At 38.3% G+C, this 24,793-nt stretch overlaps 1 protein-coding gene across 4 annotated transcripts in view; it reads left to right on the top strand.

Annotated features, from left to right (window-relative positions):
• grb14 (growth factor receptor-bound protein 14) overlaps positions 1 to 11,969 on the top strand; it is a 42,802-nt gene extending 30,833 nt beyond the window's left edge. For all 4 annotated transcript variants that reach the window (XM_042495213.2, XM_042495215.2, XM_088083222.1 and 1 more), the window contains 11 exons: positions 150 to 271; positions 374 to 448; positions 592 to 729; positions 3,215 to 3,325; positions 3,434 to 3,529; positions 3,889 to 3,951; positions 7,667 to 7,783; positions 9,188 to 9,257; positions 9,352 to 9,439; positions 10,349 to 10,442; positions 10,562 to 11,969. In XM_042495213.2, the coding sequence (XP_042351147.1) occupies positions 150 to 271; positions 374 to 448; positions 592 to 729; positions 3,215 to 3,325; positions 3,434 to 3,529; positions 3,889 to 3,951; positions 7,667 to 7,783; positions 9,188 to 9,257; positions 9,352 to 9,439; positions 10,349 to 10,442; positions 10,562 to 10,708 (1,121 nt within the window). In that variant the 3' untranslated portion in view covers positions 10,709 to 11,969. The remainder of the gene's footprint in view (positions 1 to 149; positions 272 to 373; positions 449 to 591; positions 730 to 3,214; positions 3,326 to 3,433; positions 3,530 to 3,888; positions 3,952 to 7,666; positions 7,784 to 9,187; positions 9,258 to 9,351; positions 9,440 to 10,348; positions 10,443 to 10,561) is intronic.
• The last annotated feature ends 12,824 nt before the right edge of the window (positions 11,970 to 24,793 follow it).

Below are 24,793 nucleotides of genomic sequence, written 5' to 3'. Positions count from 1 at the left end.
TTGTCTTCTCCCTGATGTTGTTCGCAGTTTACTGTTCAGAGCGGCTTCAAATGGCTGTCTGAGCAAAAAAATATATTCAATTAATTGATTAATCTTTTACCCACACAGAAATACCTGTCACTGATTTTCTTTCCTCCTGGTCTCACTAGAGAGAACCATCGAAGACCATGAGTCTGTTATGGAGGTGCTATCAGGCTGGGGAATGGACACAGACTGCCGGCTGTATTTTAGAAAAAATTATGCTAAATATGAATTCTTCAGGAAACCCTTGGTGAGTTTGTGATGAAATTATGTAGTAGGTGATGGGGTCATCTCTTTAGTTAAGCAGTAGAGAGTATAGTAGCAATAACTAATGTTGCTTTCATATTGGTAGGACTTTTTCCCGGATCACATGGTCTCCATATCCAGTGAAACCAACGGGATGGTGGATCACAGTCAGCTCATACAGGTATCAAGTCTGTTTACACTGCACTCTCTTTGCCCTTGAGTGCCAATTATGAGTCTCTCAGCCTCTGTCTAAATGTGTTGTGTTACCTTAAGAGTCTCCTGCACACACCCATCTATGGACAAATATTTCTCTGCCCAACACAGACCTTTCTCAACTCCAGCACTTGTCCAGAGATTCATGGACACCTCCATGCCAAAGAGCAAAGCAGGAAGTCTTGGAAGAAGTTTTATTTTGTCCTGCGGAGGTCGGGGCTTTATTTCTCCAATAAGGGAACTTCCAAGGTCAGTAAACCAAAATAAAAAGCAAAATAAAAAGCAGATTACTACATGTGTTTTCTGTTGCATTCTGTAGCATGCAATCCTATTTTGATATGTACGTGTAATTGCATTGCATTTATGCTTGACACGTGTAATTGTCCAGGGGGAAAAAATGCATAGCACAAATAAGAAAATTAAAATTCTTGACTTAATCTGTAAAGAAGCATCCTAGTCCTGTTAGTACACTGTGGGGTCACCAGTTCATCCTCTGTATATATCTCACTCGTGCTGTGAGAGGGCAGTGGAACAGGTTGAGCTTGATTTTCCTTAGGTCAGCTGGCATATCAGCCAAGCAGAAAGAGGACTCCCAGAGCTGCTGACAAGTGAAGCTTATACCTAGGCACCAGCCGTGCCAACACAACCACTTCTCAACTGCTTTCATTTCCTACAACAGTAGACCTTTTGTTGTAGGGTGCAGGGTGGCTTTGGTATGGCGCCCACTTTTACTCTAGCAGGTTTATCGTTCATTTGTGGTCGGACACTTTGCTAGTCAGGCAGTACAGACACTAACGGCTGTGGCTTAAATAAGGAAGTGGGGCTGGTGCGTCACATGAAAGCAGAACAATGGTAATCTTTGTGCTTTTGTTTTTCTTGGAAATTTATCTTTAGCACAATGTGGGTTTTGATACTGTTTCAATGCAGCCTCTATCAGTTCGTATGATTTTATCCTTATCCGTGTCATTCCATTTATAGGTTAACCACACCCAGAATGACTGATAACACTGTGATTTATTGATGAATAGGTCTTGTTTAAATTTAGGTTTGCCCCACCTCTGTCCAAAATGAGCTATTATGTTCCCTTCTGCTTAAAAGATTAGACTGTAACTGTGATGTTTTTAGGTTTTCAGTGAAGTGAGTCCTTGGGATCCTCAGATTGTCACGTACCGATAAAAACACGTGGAATATGCTGGTATTATTTGAGTTTTACAGCAGTTTTCTACACACGGCCTCTGTGGTTATATGGTCTAACAATTCTGCCACCTGTGGAAAACTTGAAAAACTCCTGTTTTGAAGAAAAGAAGGAAAATGGCATAAGCGGCTCCAGCTGTTCCACTTTTCGATAGTTTTTACATGATAAAAAACATGTTAGGACATGATAATCGTGGTATGCACTGCTGCATGGAAAAGGGAATATTATTCCAATATTCATTTTCATTAGTCATGTAAACAGGCAAGTAGAAATAATGTCTTTTTATAATAAGGGCAAAAATTGAATATTTTGTGCAAGGATAGTCACTGAGTCTATGAACAAAATGTGATCTTATCTTGCACAAGATACCTGTGCAGGTGGTAAAAAATGGTAACCGCCAGTGAATGTATTTTTTCAACACAGCATATCTCCTTGACAGTCATCATCAGTATGACTCAATATGGCATTGATCCGTGGCACAATCAAATTATCACAGAGTAGTATTATCAGGGGAAAATAGGGTGCATCAATACCGGGTTTCCACTGTCCCTTCAGATATTAATATGTCAGGGACGCAGGATGTGTACCTGGCAGCATTGCTTCTGTTGGCGTGGTGTGATTCTAATATAGGTGCCATTTATCCACTCCTCAGTGTTAGTTTTCTTTCTGACAGAAGTAACACAGCACACTGTCTAACTTGCAAAAATCATTTTTTTAATGCGACATAAAGGTACTAGACTTTCATGAGGCAAATAGGTTTGTGACAAAGAGTAGCACTCTTAGGTATGAGTGGCTTTGAGTTTGCAGTCGGCCACATAAAGCATTTGCAGAGAGGTAAAAAGGTAAAAAAAAACGCATCCTAGTGACAATCATGAACATATCCCAATGTGTTAAAGTCTTTCCATGTAAACATATCCCTACAGGTTCATTTACTAATGCAACCTGCAAGATTTATAAATGTATCCCTTTGAGAATGCAATTTAAGGATTTGTGCATTTATTTATAAAAACTGACCCATTTAATATCAACACTTTGGGGTATGTTTATGATCATCACTATGGTGTGTTTTTACCTGTATTTCTTTTCTATATCTATGTATAATACTGTAAATTGTTAGATAAACTGATGTGGTATTTATGCATGTGGGGAATGTGGCTGTTTGCAAACTTACAGCTACTTTTAATTAAGGCAGCTTCTCTTTGTCACAAAACTGTTTGCCTGACAAAGGTTTAGTACCGAAACAGCACAATAAAATAATGATTTTTGCAAGTTAGACAATGTGCAGGAGTTTTTTCTCTAACTTGACAGAAGCATGTCCCGTTTATTTATAAAAGTAAATTACTTTCTGGTGCACTGTGTTCTTCACATTAGTGACCTCATCATAAAATAAATTGAAGAGGCAAGACTGCAATAGCAACACACTATCACAGATTTGCAGCCCCAAAACTTTGGTTTGATGTTGTATGAAAGTTCACATCTAAACTCTGCTTTAGTTTTATGACCTCCCTTTTTTTTCTTTTTTCTTTTTTCTTTTGGAAGGAACCAAGACATCTCCACTTAATTGCTGACTTCAGTGACAGTGATGTCTACGCAGTATTGTCAGCCAAGAAACTTCACGGAGCACCCACAGATTATGGATTCTGTGTCAAGGTACTGTCACTTTCTAGCAATGCTAAAACGATACAAAAGGAGCAGAAGTAGAGTATTGATTCATAGCATTCTGAACTCCTTTTTGTTTTTTGTAACTTCTTGCTCTAGTCTACAAAGTGTAGTTCAGCCCGGGACTTGAAGCTGCTTTGTGCGGATGATGAGCAGACCAGGACCTGCTGGATCACAGCCATGCGCTTGTTAAAGGTTGGCTTGCTGATCACCAACTGGTTATGTCTAAGAGGAGGAATGCTGAGTCAGTGCTAGACTCAGATGTAGCTTTGGGAGGAGGTCAAGAGAAACTATTGAGCGATGCTGGATTAGCACTCCTACTCTTTATAGAAGCAGCATGTGTTCATTGTCTGGATATCTGCTGGATGCAGTTTAGAGCATTAGTCACTCTCCTGCTGGTCTATAAATAATGTACAGTGAAGTGCAATACACTGATTTATTTTCATCTGTCCCTTTTCATCACTACACTTCAAGACTACTAAAAGTATTTTAAAGTTAATATGTATACATATTTGGGATTTTAATTTCAACTGCTGACATTTTTTGTGTTTCAGTATGGGATGCAATTGTACCAAAACTTCATTCAGCCACACCAGAAACAAAAAGCTTCGCCAATGGTAAGCTTAAATGCCGTAAAAGTTTAGCAAAAAATTAGTAAAGAAAGTGACAAGAAAATTACCTGAAAATAAGAAAAATAAATTTAAAAAAAATAAAAAGAGACAAGGAACTGATCTTAAGAAAGTGTGAAAATAAAAATAAAAATAAATATTTTTTCTTTAATATAATTTTGAATATGTAATTATAAGTGATAGAAAAAGAGTTCTCTGGCCTTTTTTTTTCTTTTTTGGATATTATCCAATAATCTCCCCACAAGTCATTTTCTTGTCACCTTTTACTATTTTTGTTTTTCAAGATTTTTCATTTCTTACATTTCTTGCAAGGTTGCTCATTGCCTTTTTCCCATGTTGTCAAAAGAAATCAGACCAATTTTTTCAGGTTTCACAGGTTTTGATTTTTCCAAGGGCAGCACGACAAAACTGATGTCTATCCAGCTTCTAAAGAATGTACTTTTCTAAGCTTATATTAATAATGGATCAAAAGACTTTGATAAAGGTCACTCACTTGGAGAAGAAAGGGAGCTAAGTTCGACTCCTGTTCATCGACTACAGTTAAGCGTTCAACACTAGACTAAACTAGTTCCCTCCAGGCTCATCACAAAGCTCAGGGAGCTGGGATTCAACACCTCACTGTACATGTGGATCCTTGACTTCCTGACCCACAGACCCCAAGTGGTGCGAGTGAGTGGACACACCTCCGCCACCCTCATCATCCTTAACAACGGAGCACCCCAGGGCTGCATTTTGAGTCCCCTGCTGTACTTCCTGTACAGAGACGACTGTGTGGCCACTTTTGACTCCCAACACCTTCATCAAGTTTGCTGAGGACAGAGCTGCGGTGGGCCCGATTCTAGATAACAATGACAAGGCCTACCTGAAGAAAGTAGACCTGACTCCCTGGTGTCAGGACAGCTACCTACTCTTGAATGTCAACAGCTCTAAGGAGATGATAGTATAAGAGGCAGTGACAAAACTATGCACCCCTTTATATCAACAGGTATCTATATGTCCTCAGTGGAGAAGGTGGACAGCTTGATTACCCTGCTGTCCACATCAGTTAGGGCCTGACCTCGGTGGTGCATACAGGCTCAATGATGACAAAAGCAAGACAGAGACAGTTTCACCTCTGGTGTTGGAGGATATCCTGGGTATCCCCTCAAATACTGTGGCATTACTACTTCTGTCGAGAGCGTCCTAATGGGGAATAGCACCGTATAGTATGGGAACAGCACCGAACAGGCCCTGGAAAAGTGGTTCATTTGGCTAAGCGTATAATAGGCGCTGCTCTACCCTGCTTTAAGGATATCTACACCAGGCGCTGCAAGAATAAGGCCAGATCAGGTCAACACTGAGAGGCTCAGGGAGAGCCTCTACACTAAGTCCACAAGCATCCTAAATGAGGTCCCTGCCTGGGACTGCCAAATCATATTCACTATTATATTGTATTTTTTTAATCCAAAGACTGAATGAAGTGACAGGATTATATTTTACTGAAATTGTATTGTCAGGGTTCCCACGGTCATGGAAACCATGGAAAAGTCATGGAATTTCACAATTACATTTTCAAGGCCTGGATGAGTCATAGAAATAGGAAAAAAGAAATCAAAGTCTTGGAAAAGTCATGGAATTTCATTTTCTTACAAAATTGTTAAAGTAATCTTCTGTAGAAAACCTTCCATGTAATGTAACATAGTGGCAAATTTGTTGTGTGGAGCTGACAACGTAACATAGCATAGCTTTACACAACATTTGTTTGTCATCACGCAGGTTTCTCCATTTTCTCTTCTGTTTTCCATCTCTCCTCCAGCTAGCTGAAATTACGTTTGAATAGAAGTCGAGTCGGATATGTTTGAAAAACACCGAACAAGTGGGGCAAGAAAAAAAAAATGATTACGGGTCCTTCAAAAGTCATGGAGCAGTTTTGAAATCTTTTCCATGAAAAAATATGGGAACCCTGTATTTTATGCAATTTCATTTGATTGATTGATTGATTGATTGATTGATCAATCGATGATAATGACACCAACTCTGCAGTTTGCCTCAACTTGGCCTTATCACATTATCAGAATAATCGCCCAATCAGAATAAAAATGCCTCATGTAACCACCTCAATCGAAAAAGACTAGTCACATCCATCTCGATTGGAGGAAGGGGTGTTGTAAACCTGTTAAATCAAAACATATAATTGCCCCACATGGGGGTATCCTTAAGTGATGTAGGAGGCACATGGAAACAGTTGTTGCTGTATGCCATGTGCGGCACAGGCGCCTCCTACATCACGTAAGGTTACCCCCATGTGGGGCAATTATATGTTTCTATTTAAGAGATTTCAAAAGGTTTACAACACCCCTTCCTCCAATCGAGATGGATGTGACTAGTCTCCTTCCTCTGACTTTGACAAAAGATCCTTCATAATTCAAAAACAATTTATTGCTCTCATGGTTCTTATGTGAGTCTTTGAATTTGAAACAGCAGCTGCATGAAACAATATTTCTACAGGCTCATCGGATCACTTTAGTAAGCGTCCATGTCAACGGTTCAATTGGAATCTCTAATCAAAACGATTTCAGAGTTATTGTCCATGTAACAGCAGCTGACGTTGTTTTTCTAGCCTGCTCCACTGCCCCAGGTGACCAAAAGAAAATCAAATAATAATGCAGCTTTAAAGACAAGTTTTCATGCTTCAAAAATATGATGAAGAAACAGGCCAGCACATGGCAGTGTAGTTATAGAACTGCATAGGACAAATGAGGCACCTTCAGTGTGTTAATGTGGATTTGGTGTCTCAGAATAGCCTCAGACTCTACTGGGAGTATTTTCGCGGCTGTGAACACAATCTATTTATGGCTTTTGGACATGTTCATGAACCCTCTGCTTTCTAAAAATACACAGTGATCAGCTGCTCTCAGATTTAACAACTCATCACCTCTTCTCTGCTGTTGGAGGGTCATATGTGACCAACAGCCTCGCCAGGAGGATTAGCTAGATAGATAGGAGAGTGCATGAATCTGCCAAATGCAGGGTCAGGCTGCTGAATCTTCCGCAGTTTATTTGACAGATTTAACTCAACATCAGCTGCCATGACAAATCTCCTTCACATGATCACTGAAAAGTAAACAAAAGCTGTACTGATATAACATGTTTTTAAGCAGTGATCTGTGTTTTAACATCATTGGAGTTGGGACGGAGTGAATAAGATGGACGGGAATGCCTGTATCCTCAAAATAAACACTGCTCACTTTGTTTTAACCACTCGTTTAAATTGCAAGCTTAGTAGGTGGTAGAGGAACAAATGTGGTAATTTAAAAGCTTCTTGGTAATCCTGATAAGAAGAATTTTCTTGAGTGTGTGCAGTGAGCCACTCACTATATGGCAGCTTAAAGGACTAAAATGTGCCCATGTGTCATTCTTTTCAAAGCCACTCTAATCCCTTTTCAATGGAGTTTTCTGTCTGGAATCATCGAGGATTGATGAAGATGGAGTCACGTTACTCAGACACTAGATGGCAATACAATACCGCAAGACAGTGAAAGTCAGTCTGCTTCTTTTCCACAGAGTACAAAGGAAATCAACCCTAAAAAGAAATACCTCAGGGTGTGGACAATACATATTTATACATAGTAGTTTTTTTGTCATGAGGGGGAAAAAGGGGGATTTAAACAAACAAACTCATCCAGTTGATACAAAACATGTCAATGTATGTGTGCTATTTCAGAGAAGCATCTCAGAGAATTCGCTGGTGGCCATGGACTTTTCTGGCCAAAAGAGCCGAGTGATTGAGAACCCGTCTGAGGCGCTGTCTGTGGCTGTAGAGGAAGGCCTGTCATGGAGGGTAAGTCAGGGGGTCAGCCAGGAAAAACATGTTCTCTTGACATTTTGGTGAACTCAAAAATCTCTCAAAAATAAAGCTGAAAAGGGTGTGAGAGAAGCTTGGAACAATTTATTCAAACATCATGATGTGCTCTTACATATACAACCCTATCCGATCTGTTAATGTCCTGAGTAACAAGAGATTACACTGTATTTTCGAACAACATGGTGCATATTTATACACACAGTAGCCTATAACAAAAAAGCCAAAGCTTCTCGCAGGGTTGTTTGGCCCTCTTGGTTTTAAGAAAACTTTTAAAAATGTACAGCAGACCTATATCTTATTTCATTCATTTACATCAGGAAAACAAAATGAAATTGTTATTTTAAAAGTTAAGATCATTACTCTAGATATACACTTAAACAATGTCACAGGATGAGGACACAGTGAAGACCTGAACACAAACTCTATTCACAGAGCCTTCACTCTCTGCCTTCATCCTGCGGAGGAAAATTAGGTTCTTAAAACAACCAATAGAACAATGGCCAAAATGTCAGGGAGAAGAAAACACTGAATTTGTCAAAAAAAGAATCCTATTAATATGTATGATCATTACAAAAAAAAAGATATATTATACAGACAATGTATAATAGGTTCCTGAAAATATCAGGAAATTTCATCTCTGATGAAATATTCAAAGGCAGTAATGTCCTCGAAATTCATCCAAACTGCTCTGTTTGCACAAGCTTCCTGCAGTTTTTGCATTCACTATTTGGTTTAATTGTACAGTTTATCAGTTATTCTGTGCTGTCATTGTGATGCAATGAATATAATATGAAATATCCATAAAATGTAATGTAATGTAACTTTGTCCGGGTTTGTCAGTTTGATCAATGATAGAAAAGGAGTCCCATAAGGAAAAAAGTCGGGAACCACTGTCGTAGTAGTTATTGTCTTAGAATTCAAAGGCGAGAGAATATGACTTTTCGCTGTTGTACAAACATTACCAAGGAACAGTAATGCAGTTTCATATCATATCAGAGGATATACCTCATTCACAGCTCTGATGATGGTGCTCATAATAAACAACTCCGTCTCATGGCTGGAGAGGAAAACCCAGAGTTGACCGAGCGACGTGATAACCAGCTTTGTGGTACCTGTTATCCAGCATCCAATGCTCGGGTTAGCTAAACCAAATAACCAAAACATACCCTGGGTAAGTCGAACTGGCTTCGCAGTGCATTACAACACAAACGACGTAGTGCGACGTCATTATCTGCTCAGGACACCATTAATACGCCAAATCTTTAGATAGCAAATACCGGTTTGCTGCTGTATTGATGCTGTGAATGTCACATGCATACTTTAACTATGTATCAACGTCACTTCAGCTCATTTCATGGCTGTAACTCATTTCTCCCGCAGAGGAAGAGCTGCCACCGTCTGAGTGGCCACGGGAGCCCGTCCACCTCGCAGAGCTCAATGTCGAACATAGGTTTGTGTGACACTGTTTTTTATTATTTTGATTTGTTGCCTTCACACAACTGAAATGGATCATTGTCATTATGTGGTTTCTTTTCATGCTTCAGCTCTCCACCTGGCTCAGTCCTGGTTCCACGGCAAACTGTCTCGGGATGAGGCTCAGCGTCTAATCACTCAACAGGGTCTTATCGATGGGTAAGCAGACAGACTCAGGATTGTTGGTAAAAGGTGGACCGGGGGCTTTTAATGCATGATCCTCAACAGTGAGACTTTTTTTTACAGTATTTACTTTTATGGAGGACAAGCCTGGTAGTACTCTTGCTTTTTTACTGTTACCTTTTTATAAGAAACATAATAGACAGGACAGTTTACAGGGTTCCCATGGTCATGGATAACCTGGAAAAGACACAAAATTTTTCAATCTTATTTTCCAGCTGTTGAAAAAGTCATGGAATTTGTAAAAATCATTGAAAGTTTCGGAAAAGTCATGGAATTGTGTTGTGTGTAATGAATTTGTTAAAGTACTCTTTCATTTTCTGTGGCTGTTGACATAACGTAGCTGTAATATGCGTAAACGTGTGATGTGTTGTTCATCATCATGTATGTTTCTTCATTTTCTCCTTGTGTTCTGTCTCTCCCTTCATGTATGCCAGTTAGCTGAAATACTTTGAATGTGATAAGTTTGAAAAACACTGAGCAAGTGGAGCAAGAATTTTTTTTTAATTATGACAGATCCTTGAAAAGTCTGAAAAGAAATTTTTTCCACTTAAATGTGTGGGAACCTTGAGTTTGTCCTATGTCTTTTTTGAGAAATACCAAATGCCGCACAATGTGTCAAAAGTACTGTGTGTTACTCTGGAGAAAAAATAGTCGATTGTTAAGTCTTATTTCCAGGTCGTGAAATACAGACGTTTTAGGTCAGTGGTTCGGTCTGAATTTCCACCCAAAGCATTGGTTTTTGACAACCTTGAAATGAGACTCATCAGTCTATCTTAGTCCAGAGTTGCATACAACAATTTTCGAACATGTAATCTATATTTTCTGAAATCTGAAAATCAAAGTTTTGGTGAGAACACCTGTTAAAAGCTTTCTTTTTGTGTTCAGAGTATTTCTTCTGAGGGACAGCCAAAGCAACCCTAAGACGTTTGTACTGTCGCTGTGCCACATGCAGAAAATCAAACACTTTCAGATCTTACCTGTGAGTACAATCCACTGTTTGGACAATGTTTTTATGAATATTCCAAAAACTACCCACAAATTTGAGCCTCATGTTCAATAAGTTATCTGTCTCTTGCGTTTGCATGTGTATCTGTGCAGGCGGATGACGAAGGGGAGTTATTCTACAGTCTGGATGACGGTCACACGCGGTTCACTGACTTGATCCAGTTGGTGGAGTTTTACCAGCTAAACCGAGGGGTGTTGCCCTGCAAGCTCAAACACCACTGTGCCCGGATCACCTTGTGAACAAGGGACCCAAGAGACCCCAAGGGCCCACATGCACCTTAACTCTAGGGCCTTTCTAAACTAACACTCCCAGTGTTCTTGTGCCTTGAAGATATACAGACCGAACAGCCACGCTTACTGAAACCACTGTTGTCATCCACCATCATCCACATTCACACTGTACTGCATTGTCCCTCCTTTTTTTTTTTCATTTTGAGAAAAAGCTGAATTTGACAACACTTGTGATAGCTGACCACATGTGCTAAAGACGATGTACAGTTTTGTCTGCTCAGTGTTATTCTCTGGCCCTGTTAAGTGCCCATGTGTGGCTGTAAATCCATTGTGCATAATCCAGACATGACGTATTGTGCAGCGTGTTTCGGAGTTGAACGTGTGCTGCAGACAGCTTGTGATTCTGACACCATCGTGGCAGCAGTGAAACAATGTCGTGTTTTTTTCTTATTGACATACAATAGTTGGAATTTTAGTTTTACTGAAAACATTTTAATCAAATGTCTTCTGCAGTACGATAATTTTTTTTTTTTTTTATTTGAAACCATATCATGCTGGGAATTGTAGTGCACAAAACCTCTTTCCTGTCACATTTGAGTAACACTAAGCTATCTTACTTTTCATTGTATGTCTAAGTATTCAGGGTTTGTTTTGTTTTTTTAAGAACATGATTGTTGTTTTCTGTTTTAGAGCTAAAACGACCTCTCAGGAAATGTCACTGCACATGCCCTGTAAGCTGGACTGAAACTGCTGTGGAGAGAAAAGGAGAGGTAAATGTACAGGTGAAGAGAAATGGCACACAACCTCACTAGCCTGCACTGTACATTCATTTTTAAATGTATGTGATTAAATGACATGTTTGTATTACATGAAATTAGTTGTGAGCTCGCTCTAGAGCGAGAGCAGTGAAATGTATTTCACCAATGTTAGATATAAGCCATTAAGATGGAAAACAGTAATGATGTATGACTGATTTTGATCATATCTGAATTCAGTGTATATTTAAATTTAGGTTTTATATTTTCCAAAGATTCATGTATAGCAAAGCCTGGGTTTGCTGTATTTTAGTGGTATTGCCACTGCTGTGGATATACAGTGTCAGATATTGTTTTCAAAATAATCCATCAGCTTTTAAAACAAGGTATTATAAATGACCATCTTCTGTTAGTTGTTTTTTTCTTCTTTTTTTCCAGCTGGACAACAGTGCATTGAACAATGAATGTCATGGACTGCATAGTTTTATATATAAACAAGTCTTGTTTGTAATGTATGATTTGTATGATTTATTGTTACATTTAGTAATAAGCTGCAAGGTAAACATGCTGTCAGTTACATACATTACAGTTTGTTTGTTTTTTTAAACTTAAATGTTTACTGGGTTGCAGTTTAGTGTAAACAACCACAAGTTTCATTCATATTGGTTTATGACTTTCTTTACATAATCAGAGAGGAAGAAAAAAAAACAAGAAGCACAAGTGAAAACGTGAAAACAGAGCAGTCATGGTTACATGGTTACAAATGTCTATTTTTAAAGAAGAGTGTATATAAATCAGTTAGTCTAAAAGTTTTTTTTCCGCTGTGTTATAAATCATTCATATCTCCCATTTGATATCAAAGACATTTTCTCTCAGTCTAAGATGGTAGGATATTTTTTCATCTTATAAATCTCTTATAGTTTCTAACCAATTTTCTTTATAGTAGCGAGTTCAGATTTGTACTAGTTCCTTGTTATTACTTTCTTGATTGTGATCAATAATATCTATATATCTAATATCTATCATAATCATTTATATTTCCAAGATACATAACTTTGTATTCCTTAGTTATTGCATATCCCAGAATTTCTTTAATTGTAACATTCACATCTTCCCAGAATTCATTACAGTAGTTTTCAGTGATGTTTTCTTTAGGACGCAGCACGATGAGATCTGGGAAAGTGTGAAGCAATCGATCACTGGGTGGATAAACTCAGCCTTTATTACATAAAACAGTGTACAGCGTGTTATATTCTTGTACAGTAAATAGGGCACATGGGGTTATGATACAGATGTAATGACAGACACTAAATCTCAGTATAAAATGAAATGTCCGCCTGAGCCGTCTCATCTGCACACAGTGGGTCGCTTCTCTGCTAACAAAGGTTTTTATAGTGAACACATAATTCATGATTTTCCAGCACAGTTAAATTTAGTCGCACTATATACAGAAGCCTGTGTACGGAGCAAATTAGCCTTGCTTTGTCAGGTATGATTTACTGATTTCTGTGGGCAGCGTAAGTACATATATACACACTCCATGCATTCCTCACATAAATAACTTTTCTAACCACTAGATGGTACTAGAAGCATTTTGCTTCATCTTGTCCAGGTTTATGTTTGAAATCATAATGCAATTTAAATTACATAATACATATAAAATGTGTCAGGATGCAAGTTAGCTTTATGCTAACTTAAAAACAAAAAGTTTTTTTTAAATGTTTTGCAACTTTATTGGTGTTGAGCTTCTAACATTTTATATGCAAAGGATTATCAGCAGATACACCACGAAACATGCATGATATATATTGCAATGTGTTTTTTTTTTTTTTCAGTGACACAAACAACTCCTGTGTCCCTGTTTTTACTATGATGAGAAGTCATTTAAAATGACAGGTGCAAGTACTGAATTTAATCACATTTTCATTAACTTTCAAGGCTCCACGCAATATAAAATATGAAAGAAACAATAATAGATATGATTGTTCCCTACACAACTGTTAACGGCAGAATGTCTTGTCTTGAAGCATCCGTGTTAAACAATCTTCTCTGTTGTGATATAAACACATTGCCCCCATACCTACCCTGCTCTACTTCAATAGCACATTTTGAAACAGTGCTCACATCCAGGGGAGATGTGCGCACACAGAGAAGTCTTAAATGCACCCCTGCTTCCGAGGTCTTGTGCTAAATGTTGTTTTGGATGTATTCCTGCCATTGATCGGAGTCTGGCTGCAGGGGGAGAGATGGCAGCTGGGAGAGACTGCGCTTCCTTTAATGAATTCATCCAGCTCTATCCTGCCCAAACGGCCTGTGGATACAGCATTTCTCCCAGTAAATAAAGACCCTCTCACTGCTCTGTCTCTGGCCCTCATGGACAACCACCACTGTTCCTAACACCTCTCACCACTACATTGGATTTAATCCTGTCTGCACTCTCACTCGTATGACTCCGGGTTTTGCACTTCAGAGTTGTCAACTTCACTCTGTTCTTAAATGCCCCTCTTGTTGTATTCCCCTAGTCTGTTTTCAATTATCTGGCTTCGCTGTCTTCGGCCAATTACTGATTATCTCCAATGAAGTGAAGACCTTGCTGTTTGCTCTGCTCTTGATCCACAAAAGGGCATTATCTGGGCCTGGGTATGAGTCTAGGCAGAGTGTATGAGGAAATGATGGTAGGTTTGTTTCAGGGGATGCACTATAGTGAAGGTTAGAGGCTTTAACTGTTCCTTTGCAAAGGGTGCTCCCATCAGGAGTATCGAAAGCCAAAAGCAAATCCAACTGCTCTTAACTGGAGCTACAGTGGTCACAGTGGACCGGAGTCAAAGATGATCATAGGTCGAGAAGGAAAAAAAAAAATTAAATGCGTGAAAGATTCTCATCAGTTTTTATTTTTTCACACACAGTACAGACACATGGTGTTGTACTAAATATTATACCTATGTTTAAATCATTCATAAATAACACTGGGCTACATTGCACATGCACACTGCAATTGTGGTGCTGTTTTTTTTTTCTCGCTTTGAGTTTATTTCCATTTCACAAAAATTAAGTTTAGTTTAAATTTTAAGTTTTAAATTTAATTTAGTTTTGGACATGCATCAACCATACTATAACAAGCATATTTGTAGGGGTGGGGCAGAAAATCAGTTCAGCATTATCTGGTACATTTTTTTGCATGGTGTTATCATATTGATACACAAACACTAAGAATGAGTTTTTATTACATAAAATATTAATTTTACAAATACAAATTCAACTTTTGCTAGCTTACTAGAACAATTAAATCAATTTGCTCCAATAGTTATAATGTGCTGCAATAAAAATGATTGAAGTGAGATGAACAAACTGAAAACTTTATCTTAACATAAAAAACAGCTGTTGACAAAGTTTCCATTTGTAGTTTTAAAAATAAAAGTAATAAATCACAATATACAAATACTCATATTGTATATGTATCATGAAGTATCTTGATAATATCATATCGTGGTGCCTCTTGTAATTTCCACCGCTACATCTTGGCTTGATAAACTATAAACTAATATTGTTGGGATTTGTTTTATTTTATTGTGAGTATTGCACTAACATATATTGAAATTTTTCAACTGTAAATTATGTCCCGAAAGAAAACCTTTGTCAAAACCTGTTTTATCTGATAAGAAAAGGTTTCAGTCTGCATTTATTGCAGCAAACTGTATCTAGTGGACTGAAAGACCAAAAGTGTAATTTGTATTGATAATATTAAGATTTTATATAACAAGACAAATGATACTTGCTGTCCAATATTATATTGCAATGCAAAATTATAACAATACTATGCTGTATTGATTTTTCCCCACCCCTAATTGTAGATCAGAGGCTACAGGCAGGGAAGGTCATGCAGGTGAAGAGGATGCCCCCATTTTTCTTTCTGTACCTATTAGACAAAAAATAAGGGGGGGATTTTAGTCCCTGCCCTTAAACAATGATGCCAGTCTAGTGAACACTACAAATGAATTCCTAGTCAGCCACTGCTAATTATTTTTATGTACTAAATCTCTATTAAATGTCTAAAAATTGCTTAGTTAAAAAAAAGTTTTGATTTTATTTGACCAGATGTTTACCAAAGAAATGTAACATTTCTACTTTTATTTTTCTAATTGTGAGAAGAAGGCATTAGGTACTGGTAGTTAGTATGTCCAATATGTCCAGAAAATACCCCAGATATTTTAAATGCCATACAGCACATTCTCTGTGTTGCTTAAAATGATGAGCTGGAAAAGAAGAAAAATATATGCTTTTATAGTGTATTACAAATACAAAAAAATTACACATTGTTGATATTAAAGAAATCTTCTCAATTTTTGCTCATGCTTTGTAACCCAGTCTAAATTTTACACAAATAATTGGGTTTTATCAATAGTGATACATTTTTTGTAAACCAAAAGCAACTGCACAATTAAAGCCTTTCATGTCTTTCACAAAGTGCATGAGGTTTTTCAAGCCCATGGTTGTGCCGTGGTGTGTGAAGGGAGGATTTTCTTGGTGTATTGAGCATCTTTGGTAATGTATTATGTCTCAGATAATTGCCCAGACAGTGCTTGCTCTATAAATCGCCTTTCTAACCTCTGATATATTTTTCTGGGGGTCTTGGAACTGGCAAACGGTAAGTGCCAAGCTTTGTTAATTACAAGGATAACACATGCACTCGTCAAATAATGGATGTGGTTTGCAATTTCAAGTTTTAATAATCAATTACTGGCAGTAATTCTCTGTGGAGTCACAGGATAGTCATTAAATCTCAAAAGGCGAGCCGTACGCAATGTAGCTTTTTCCAAAGCCCTATTTTTAAATACATAAGGGAACAGGGTCTGCTTTAATCCGGTGCATTTTGTTGCCTTGTTACAATGTAAAGTAGCTCAATTAGACCTAGACAGCGCCGCTTGTAAAATAACTGTTTAAGACAGTGAGTGATGAATGATCATATTAATGCTTATTCCTACAGGAACTGAGCCAAGAGCAGAAAGATACTGCAGATCAGCTTTTCTTTAATATGAGTTACTGCTTTTATTATGTTGAAGCCAGAAGTTTCATTTAGCACCAAAGCAGATGTATCTGTGTGTTGTTGGGCCTGAAACACCTCTGTAACTGGCCTCTTTGATCTTGGCAAACAGGTAGATGTAGCAGTATCGAATCAGTGTGCCCTTTTTTTTCCCTTCCTATACAGCAGGGTTCCTGTTATTGTATTTTCAAGTCCACCTTCAAAGCTGAAACATTGCAGAGGTTCTTCTTGACCTTGAGAAATTAACATGGGAGGACTGGCTTTGCTCTGAGGGAGCCCTATAGAGGCCACGTCCCCTCCTAATCCCCAGTTGAAAGGCATACCTCTGCTGCTCAGACAAAATAGTAACATCCCAGCAAGCCGAGTGTTTACATGATATCAGACAATACATCAGGACATAAAACATTTCATTTCTTTCAGGTTATTTAATCCGGGCTTTTTCACTTTAAAGGTTGTGACGGTGTGTGTGTATAATGTGTGTGTGAGGTAGTGAGATGGAGAGAGGGAGAGGAATGGCCCTGCACAGATGAACAAACAGTGAATCTGAAGTGCAGCGCCCTGTGTGGCTGCCCACCAACTGAACAACATTAAGGCAGTCCTCCATGTAAAACCTGCTCACTTCTCCCACAAACACTCGAGTTTGGCAAACGGGCAGCGGCTCAGCGGGGAGGAGCTCTCACTGGAAGGCAGACAGTGAGCTATGGACAGCAGGGAGACATAAACCACAGCTTCTGGTGGTGATGGACTGATGTTTTAGGTGATCAAAAGGATGGATAAGAAAAAGAAAACGACAGGGGTAGCACCGGGAGGGGGTCTTGGAGAGGAAAACATTTTGGACTTTAAAGCTAGAAAGACATGAAAAGCAAAGTAAAGCTGAGATGTTTGACAGTGAAGCACTTGGGGTGAATATTATTGTACACTAGTAAAAGTAGACCCAGACTCTCAGATTCACTCTCCTGTGATGGCTATCATTCACACCAGAACATGTAGTTGGGAAGAAGAAACTTCAAAACAACATGATATATATCATGGGGCAATTTGCTTCAAGGTTGCAGAGTAGAACTTGGGATGATATATTGTCCTTCCGTTTTTCTGCAAAATAGGTCAAAATGTTCACTGTGGCACACACATACACACATGTGCGCATGTGCACAAGTACATTTACACACGTATTGGATCAATTTACATTCCTGCCTACTTTTTTCTCTCATTTACATGGTGTGCGAGTGACTCCTGAACAGGGTAGGAAGCCTTGTGGAAGAATTAGGAAATGGTCCATTTCTGAGAACACAGTGGAATAGAAGCAGAGCAGCATATGTTGGGATTTGAATGGTCAATCGATGAATAACCCAGAGCGGTGTTTTTCGGTGCAGATTGGCAGGCATTGTGCAGTGTGGTATCTGTGTGTATGTGTGTAAGAGAGAGGGGGATTCATCCTTCCCCAATGTATTACGCAGTGGTCAAAAATATTTGCAATGCCAGGAGGTATTTTGAAAAATATTTGAAAAAATTCAATACCGTGCTGACCTTTTGCTGGGCATTTGTGAACAGATTCACTCTGTGTCTAATCTGGCTCAGAGTCAGGGAGGATCTGTGTTACTGTACCATGCAGTCGATTCTAAATTATGTTAATCTATTCTGCTCATACATTTACTTTGATGTCTTGATTAAAATCTTTTGTTTTAATTTTACCAGTCGAGGTGGCATAGCTACATATAAATTTAAAAAAGGAAGAAGAAGAAAAAAAGAAGAATCAAACATGAAATTGACATACACTGGCATACTATGAAACTGACAGTTGCCTGCATAATTGATGAATGAAATACATTATATGCAACTTAGGGGTATTTATTCCTTTTTCGTGTATATTTAAGTCCATTATAGGTATTAAAATCTTGATTATTAATGTTTATGCTATATGTCTTTATATGTATCTAAATAATTATTGCAAATCATCTCATTTGTGGTCTTTTGGATCTTCTTACTGATGAACTGATGTGCGTCATTCTACAAAGTATCACCACAAGAGGGCAGAAAGTATCCAAACACACACACGATCAGATGCATTTACAATCTTCTGTGCCTACAACATTTATACTAAAGATCTAGTCATTTTTAAGACTGTGCTGCTGTAGTACAGACAGCTGGCAGAGGCACTCAGTAGTGTTTCAATTTGTTTTAATGATCCTTATGTTGATGAAGAGGATGCAATCACAGAATTTACTGTTAAATAACAGCTGTAAACATCTGAAATATTACAAAATATTAAATCATTAACGAAAGACCGACAGAAAGACAGATAGTTGTATTATATAATGGTTGACAGCAAGCTGTTAATTTAAAAAAAACAGCCTAAAATGTCAGTTGCGCAACACAAATGAAAACAAATATGAAATAAATAATATAAAATAATAACTTTACATGAGGAACACTGAGAGGACACATTTGTCCCTGATTTATGTAGAAAACAATTACAACAAGTTTCTCATGTTTTGTTATTTCTAAAACATAGTTTCATTCAATGTTTTTTTTTCATATATGTGCAGAAATTTAAAGAATACTATTCTACAGGGCAAAATGCTTATTTTGAAGATTCACTTTTAAGAAGAGGTGACGACACAAGTGAGAAAATAACTATAAAATGATATAAGTAGGCTAAAAGAATTATGAACCCCAATTTAGAGCAATGCTAATGGTTGTGTCTTCACTCTGCAGAGCTGAGAGTCTGCTGACTAATCATCCCATCCTGATCGATGTTTGTTGGGGTGGACACTGTCCCACAAGTTCTGCTGCAACATGGAAGAATAAAAGTAGCACAAGCATACATTACACATAGAGGCCCACCAAAAGTATGGTTTTAATAATATTAAATAACTTAGAAATCAATTTAATTTTTGAGCAATAAATGACATTAAAAAAAATCCTTGTGTTCGGCTGTTATTTATCATTATCCTACAGTTAAGGGTCTGTGGCTGGATATCATAGTTTTGAAACAGTGTTTAAGTGTGTTTAGCAGGGGAGGCTGATTTGTGGAGATAGCCTCATGCTGCAATGACAAGTGCCCCAACTGTGGGAATAACAATGCGCATGCCCATGTCAATGAGAGTGGCAGAAATTCCAGAAATGTAATGCCACATGGGGCCAAATCCCTGGTGCTTTGGTGCAATTTGATTGGCTATTTGCCAAGTGCTGTTTTCATTGTTGGCTTGTTGGCAGAATTTAATATTTCTTTCAAAAGAACACAAGTGCGGTCACTGTGAGCAATATGGATTATCTTCTACAGCACAAATAAAGTCTGCTTTAAATTTTAGATTAAACACCAGATACAAGGAAGATTTTGTTATAAATCAAACTGCTGGTAAAAAATAATCTGATTTTGTGGTTTTCAACAAAAACAATGGCTGGCTTGTCAAAGAGAGTGTGTTTTTTTCCTTGTGTGTTATTATTCAGAGGGGTGTTATCTAGTCAAGAACAGCTTTTCAGGATCTCAAACATCTTTATGAGAGGGTTGCCAAGCATGGAAGCATCTGGACAATGCAGCAAAATGCTTTGCACAGAGCAAACATGACTAACCAAACTGACAGTGCATCCCATGTCATACAAAATGCTACGCAAACCTCATGTTTTTTTCATTAGTCTGGACGCCTAGCATGTAATCACAAACAAAAATAATGCTGTTAATTGCACATATGAGTCAGACAGTCAAAAAGTAGTTTGTCTGTTAGTCTCACAGTGTGAGAATTTGTTCCTTCTGTATCATCCCACATTAGTCAAACCTGCACTTGATTTCTGATGCCTCATAAAATTCTTGTCTCAGCACTGATTGACTTTTTTCTGTGAGGTTTTATGTTGCTGTGGTGTTGCAAGACCAACATGGTGTCCTGGCTGTTCAGCTGGTGTTGGGCAATTTGAGGTTGTGTGCAGAAGTACATTCACTGGAATGTTCCAAAATGTTTTATGGCATTTCCTCCAGTCGCTGTGCTTGTATGCGTTCTTTTAGCACTTTTACGATGTTTGCTCACTATCAAGGCTTCTTGCCAAAATCTGGCAAGGTGCACATAGACGTTTCTGCTCTTCAGAACTTGCATCATAAACCTTGATATTTTTGCCGGTGTCTCACCACAAACACCTACTGTACGTCCTCCTGATTAAGTTTGTGCATCACATCATCTTTAAAAGATGGCCATAGCGACGGATCACACTAGAAACTGTCTTTGTCCTCACGCATCATCCGGTTGAACACAACCAGTCTCATAAAGTGTATATATCTCTGAGTCCTTCATTGGCTAAAAATCTGCCCTGAAAAGCAGCTCTGAAACTGTCTCAGCAGTGTTTTGTTCTTTCCACCTAAAAATGCCAATCAATACACCACCTTTTACTTTACTGTGTTTGCTGTGTACTGTGTAAAAGCATCTATTATATTCTTTATCTTTACATACAGTCCATGGTCATGCACTTTTCCTTCATATACCTTGGGAGAGTGTTGCAAGACAATCCATGTATATGTAACCAGGTGGAAATGGTTAACAGAACCAGTTGCAGTGTTACTAATTACTACTGCGATGATTATTATTGCAATAGTTTATCAATTTAGTTAGTCTCTGTCATTTGTGAAATTGATACTGTCACTTTAAAAGGTTTGTTTACATCCAAAAAGCGGCGCGCTCGTGTGACGTCACGCGCAACAACGCTGCAGCGATAGTGGAAGCTGGCGGGAGGAGCATTTCGGGTAAATGCGCTCACAAGAATTGCAAAACACCGTCATGTTGTCATCTGTTAACGCAGAAGAGTATAGCTAAGCTAACAGGCCAAAACTGATGAGAAAATGTGTGTATTGTGTCTGATGTGTGCAGAATTATAACGTGTGTGATGTTATTTCAGTCATAGCAGGTAGGACAGACTGACATTATACAGATAAACAAAGACACACTGAGGCTGGAAATGTTTTATCACCTTTAGTGAAATATGCAGCTTTTGTATGTTCTGTCCAGAGAGGGAGATAAAGCACAGTGTTGAGGCCTCAGGTGTGCATCACTGGGCGTGTCCCGTGCGACGTGTTTGAGTGGAGGATTTCCCTCTGAAAATGAGTTTTATTTTGTAATGACTGCATTTTATTTTGATGTAATGACCCATGCAGTTTTATTTTTATTTTTATTTCAGTCATCAGCTAAGAGAGGCTATTACTGTTGTGTATGTGCATGGAAAGTTTACTGATGTCTTATGTTACCTGTAAAGGACCTTGTAGTTGGGAAACCAAGCAGATGTCAATAAGTGTGTGGAGCTTTGTAAGCTGCACTTTTTATTGCTTTTGGGCAAAAATTCATTTGCTCTTTCAGTGTAGCTGTCAGATTTAATTTAGCACATCAGTTCACAGTGTTAAATCTAAACTTGCTTTATACAAAAAACTTTGATAGTCTTATTGAAGTTTAAGTTGAACAGAAATTTTCATGTTGCCTTACATCCAAATTTGAACACCCAAAGCTTGATTATTTATGCTGTTCTCGGTCAGCTCAGTCAGGAAATAACACCCCCCAAATTTTATTTTGTGTCCAGTTCTATCATTTACGACCAGGCTACATATAATCCACCGAATCATAAGACAATGTAAAGCCCGTGTAATTGGGAAGGTTGCAACATGTGACCAATAGGATTACGGGAAAAAGACCAAAAGTAATGTGTCAGGTTGCAGGTTGAGTGGTGGATGGAGGAATTTCCCCCAGGAAACCAGTGTGAAACCAATTGAACAATGTGTTATTTTAAAGTGGGTCATCACCACTTTTCTTTTTCTTACCTTAAACCGCATAATTTATGTTAAATACGTAATATCATTTGTGGGGCGCTAATTCGTTAGATATCATATGAATCATTGTATGAGCAGACATTGTAGCCCACCAATGCAGTGCAACAGGATCATCATGATCTTTTCACATCGTTTATGGCTTAGTCAAGCCTTGTGTTGAATTTTGGGTATTTCTCTTGATATAAACCAACATTGTAAAATATTGTTTAGAGCTCTCTGCAGTTCAAATTGCAAAAAAACTGAAGCAAGATTGACATGTTAAATGCAGTTTGAATGGTAAAATCTGTTTAACTCCATTGGAGATATGAATGTCTAAAGTCAAGAAAACTGTCTTGCCTGCAAATTTGAGGGTGTGGGTTTCAAAGAGTACAATATCAATAATCTATAAACTGTAGGTGGGTGATTTTAACATACTGACCTGGAAAAACAGACACTGAACATTTGACCATGGGCAAAAATATTGCTGAAAACACAAAACCCTTTAAAGGGTCTCCTTAATGTGTCATATCAGGAGGACATTGAGCTTGGGAACATAGGACCCTGGGACCACAGACAAGCTCCTCACAGCAACCTCAGTTACTGACTGACTGGCTCATTGTTAAAGCTAAACGCACCGGGTTATAGAGTATAAATACATTGTATGAGATAAGTAGGATTATATGTTTCAGAGGTTCTGTTACACTCTGCCTCTGCTACAAGCAATTCTGTTATGACAGCAGTGATTTCAATTTAAATCAAATTACTGTAAACAGGTGATGCCCTGAAAAGTTTTGCATCGTGCCGAGTGAAAATGCTGCGTGCCTCTCAACAGTGTTTGCCTCTTCAATTAGGTGTGTGTTTAGTTTACACTACATGTATGTCTCCCAAACACGACCAAGCACCGCAACAACAAGACTAATATATTCTGTGGCTGTTGTAAGGAAAGAGAAAGACTGTGAAATGTGCAGTGAAGTGAAACATAAAAGGTTCAAGACAGGATTTGACACTGTCATTCATTCAGCGCAAATAAAAACCCATTCATCATTGGAGCAAAAAAAAAAAAAAAAATCACAAGTACAGTGCAAATGACTCTACGCAAGCCCACCGTAACCAATCGGTTGCCAGTTTTTGATATAAATCATAAGAAATTAAACCCAAAAAAGATAACAAAGACAATATTATTCTTGTAAATACAAATGTTCACAATAAGATGCTATTTAAATTACCAATTGTCCCTCCACTGTCCCCTCTTCCTCTCTATCATTGCCCAGAGGCTTTCTCTTCCTTCAGATAGAGGCCAGTATGAGATACAGCTCGTCCTTCAACTCAGAGATTTACAGCACAGCTCACGGACTTATTCAATTCATCAACAAGCCACAATACACACACATTCCTGCACTGATCCGGCAGACAGCAGTGCTACCTTATAACCGCGTGCAAACTCCATTTCATGTTACCAAAAAATATGAGGGTTTTTGGACGATTTAATACACAGAGAATGTTTTGAGAGCATGCTATTTGTTTACTTAGCGCTTCCTTTCAGACTGAGGTTGAATGGAGGCTAACGTCAATCATACCTCTGGACCTTAGTTGTGTGCTGCTAACTGCCAGTCTTTGCCCCTTATTATAACACAAGTTAATTGAATCCCAGTCCAGCATTGCCATCCAGATGCTTCTGTGTGTATAAAGGTACAAAAGTGATAGAGCAGGTGTAGCAATATTTGCACTTAGAGTATTTCCACTGAATATCAGTTTGCTCTGGTCAGACATTTAAGAGAATAGTTCTAGCTTTGTAAACCCCTTTCATTTAGCGATGGGCAGTATTCCTATCTTCCTGTTTTCAAAAGAGTCCACTTTGACCCATATATACCAACAACAGAGAAAGACTTCAGTCTGAGCTACCGCACACGGTTTTCGTCAGCTTGCTAAAGATACACCAAGAAATGGGATATGGACAAAATGGCCATGACCTCCGACATGACTGCACACTAAAAGGAAAGGAATGCATCTTTGTCCATAACAGACTGTTGAACACAGGGAGCACAACATATTTATGTGTAATGGTTTGCAGAGGTGGTCAACACACATGGTGTTGGATTAATTGCTGTCATATTTCTTCAACAACTGAAGCGTGGCAATAAGAATTTACTAGCTGTAGTCTCTGTATGTATGTGTCTGATGTTGGTGATGGATTGCTGTTTGTTTTTGGTGCTCAAAGCGTCATTGGCACATGGACACTCACATACACATGCAAACACGCACTTTTACTGTTTACCTGCGAAATGGATCCGTTTGTGACAAATTATGAATTCTCACCACACAAAGCATTAGTCTTCTAGACAAAGGTGGGACCAAGTCATTGTTTTGCAAGTCTTTGTACTCGTCCTGAGTCAAGTCCCAGATTTGTGCTCTGACAAGCCCTAAGTCAAATCCCAAGTCCTACATGTTGAGTTTCGAGTCTTGACACAATTCATACTGCGCTCTTCAACAAATATAATGGCATTTAAGATATTTAAAAT

Source organism: Plectropomus leopardus, chromosome 10, assembly GCF_026936395.1.
Source record: "Plectropomus leopardus strain MGB_pleo_1.0 chromosome 10, ASM2693639v1, whole genome shotgun sequence".
Lineage (NCBI taxonomy): Eukaryota > Metazoa > Chordata > Actinopteri > Perciformes > Serranidae > Plectropomus > Plectropomus leopardus.
The sequence above is the reverse complement of the archived record's forward strand: the minus strand, read 5'-3'. Positions and strand labels throughout refer to the sequence as shown.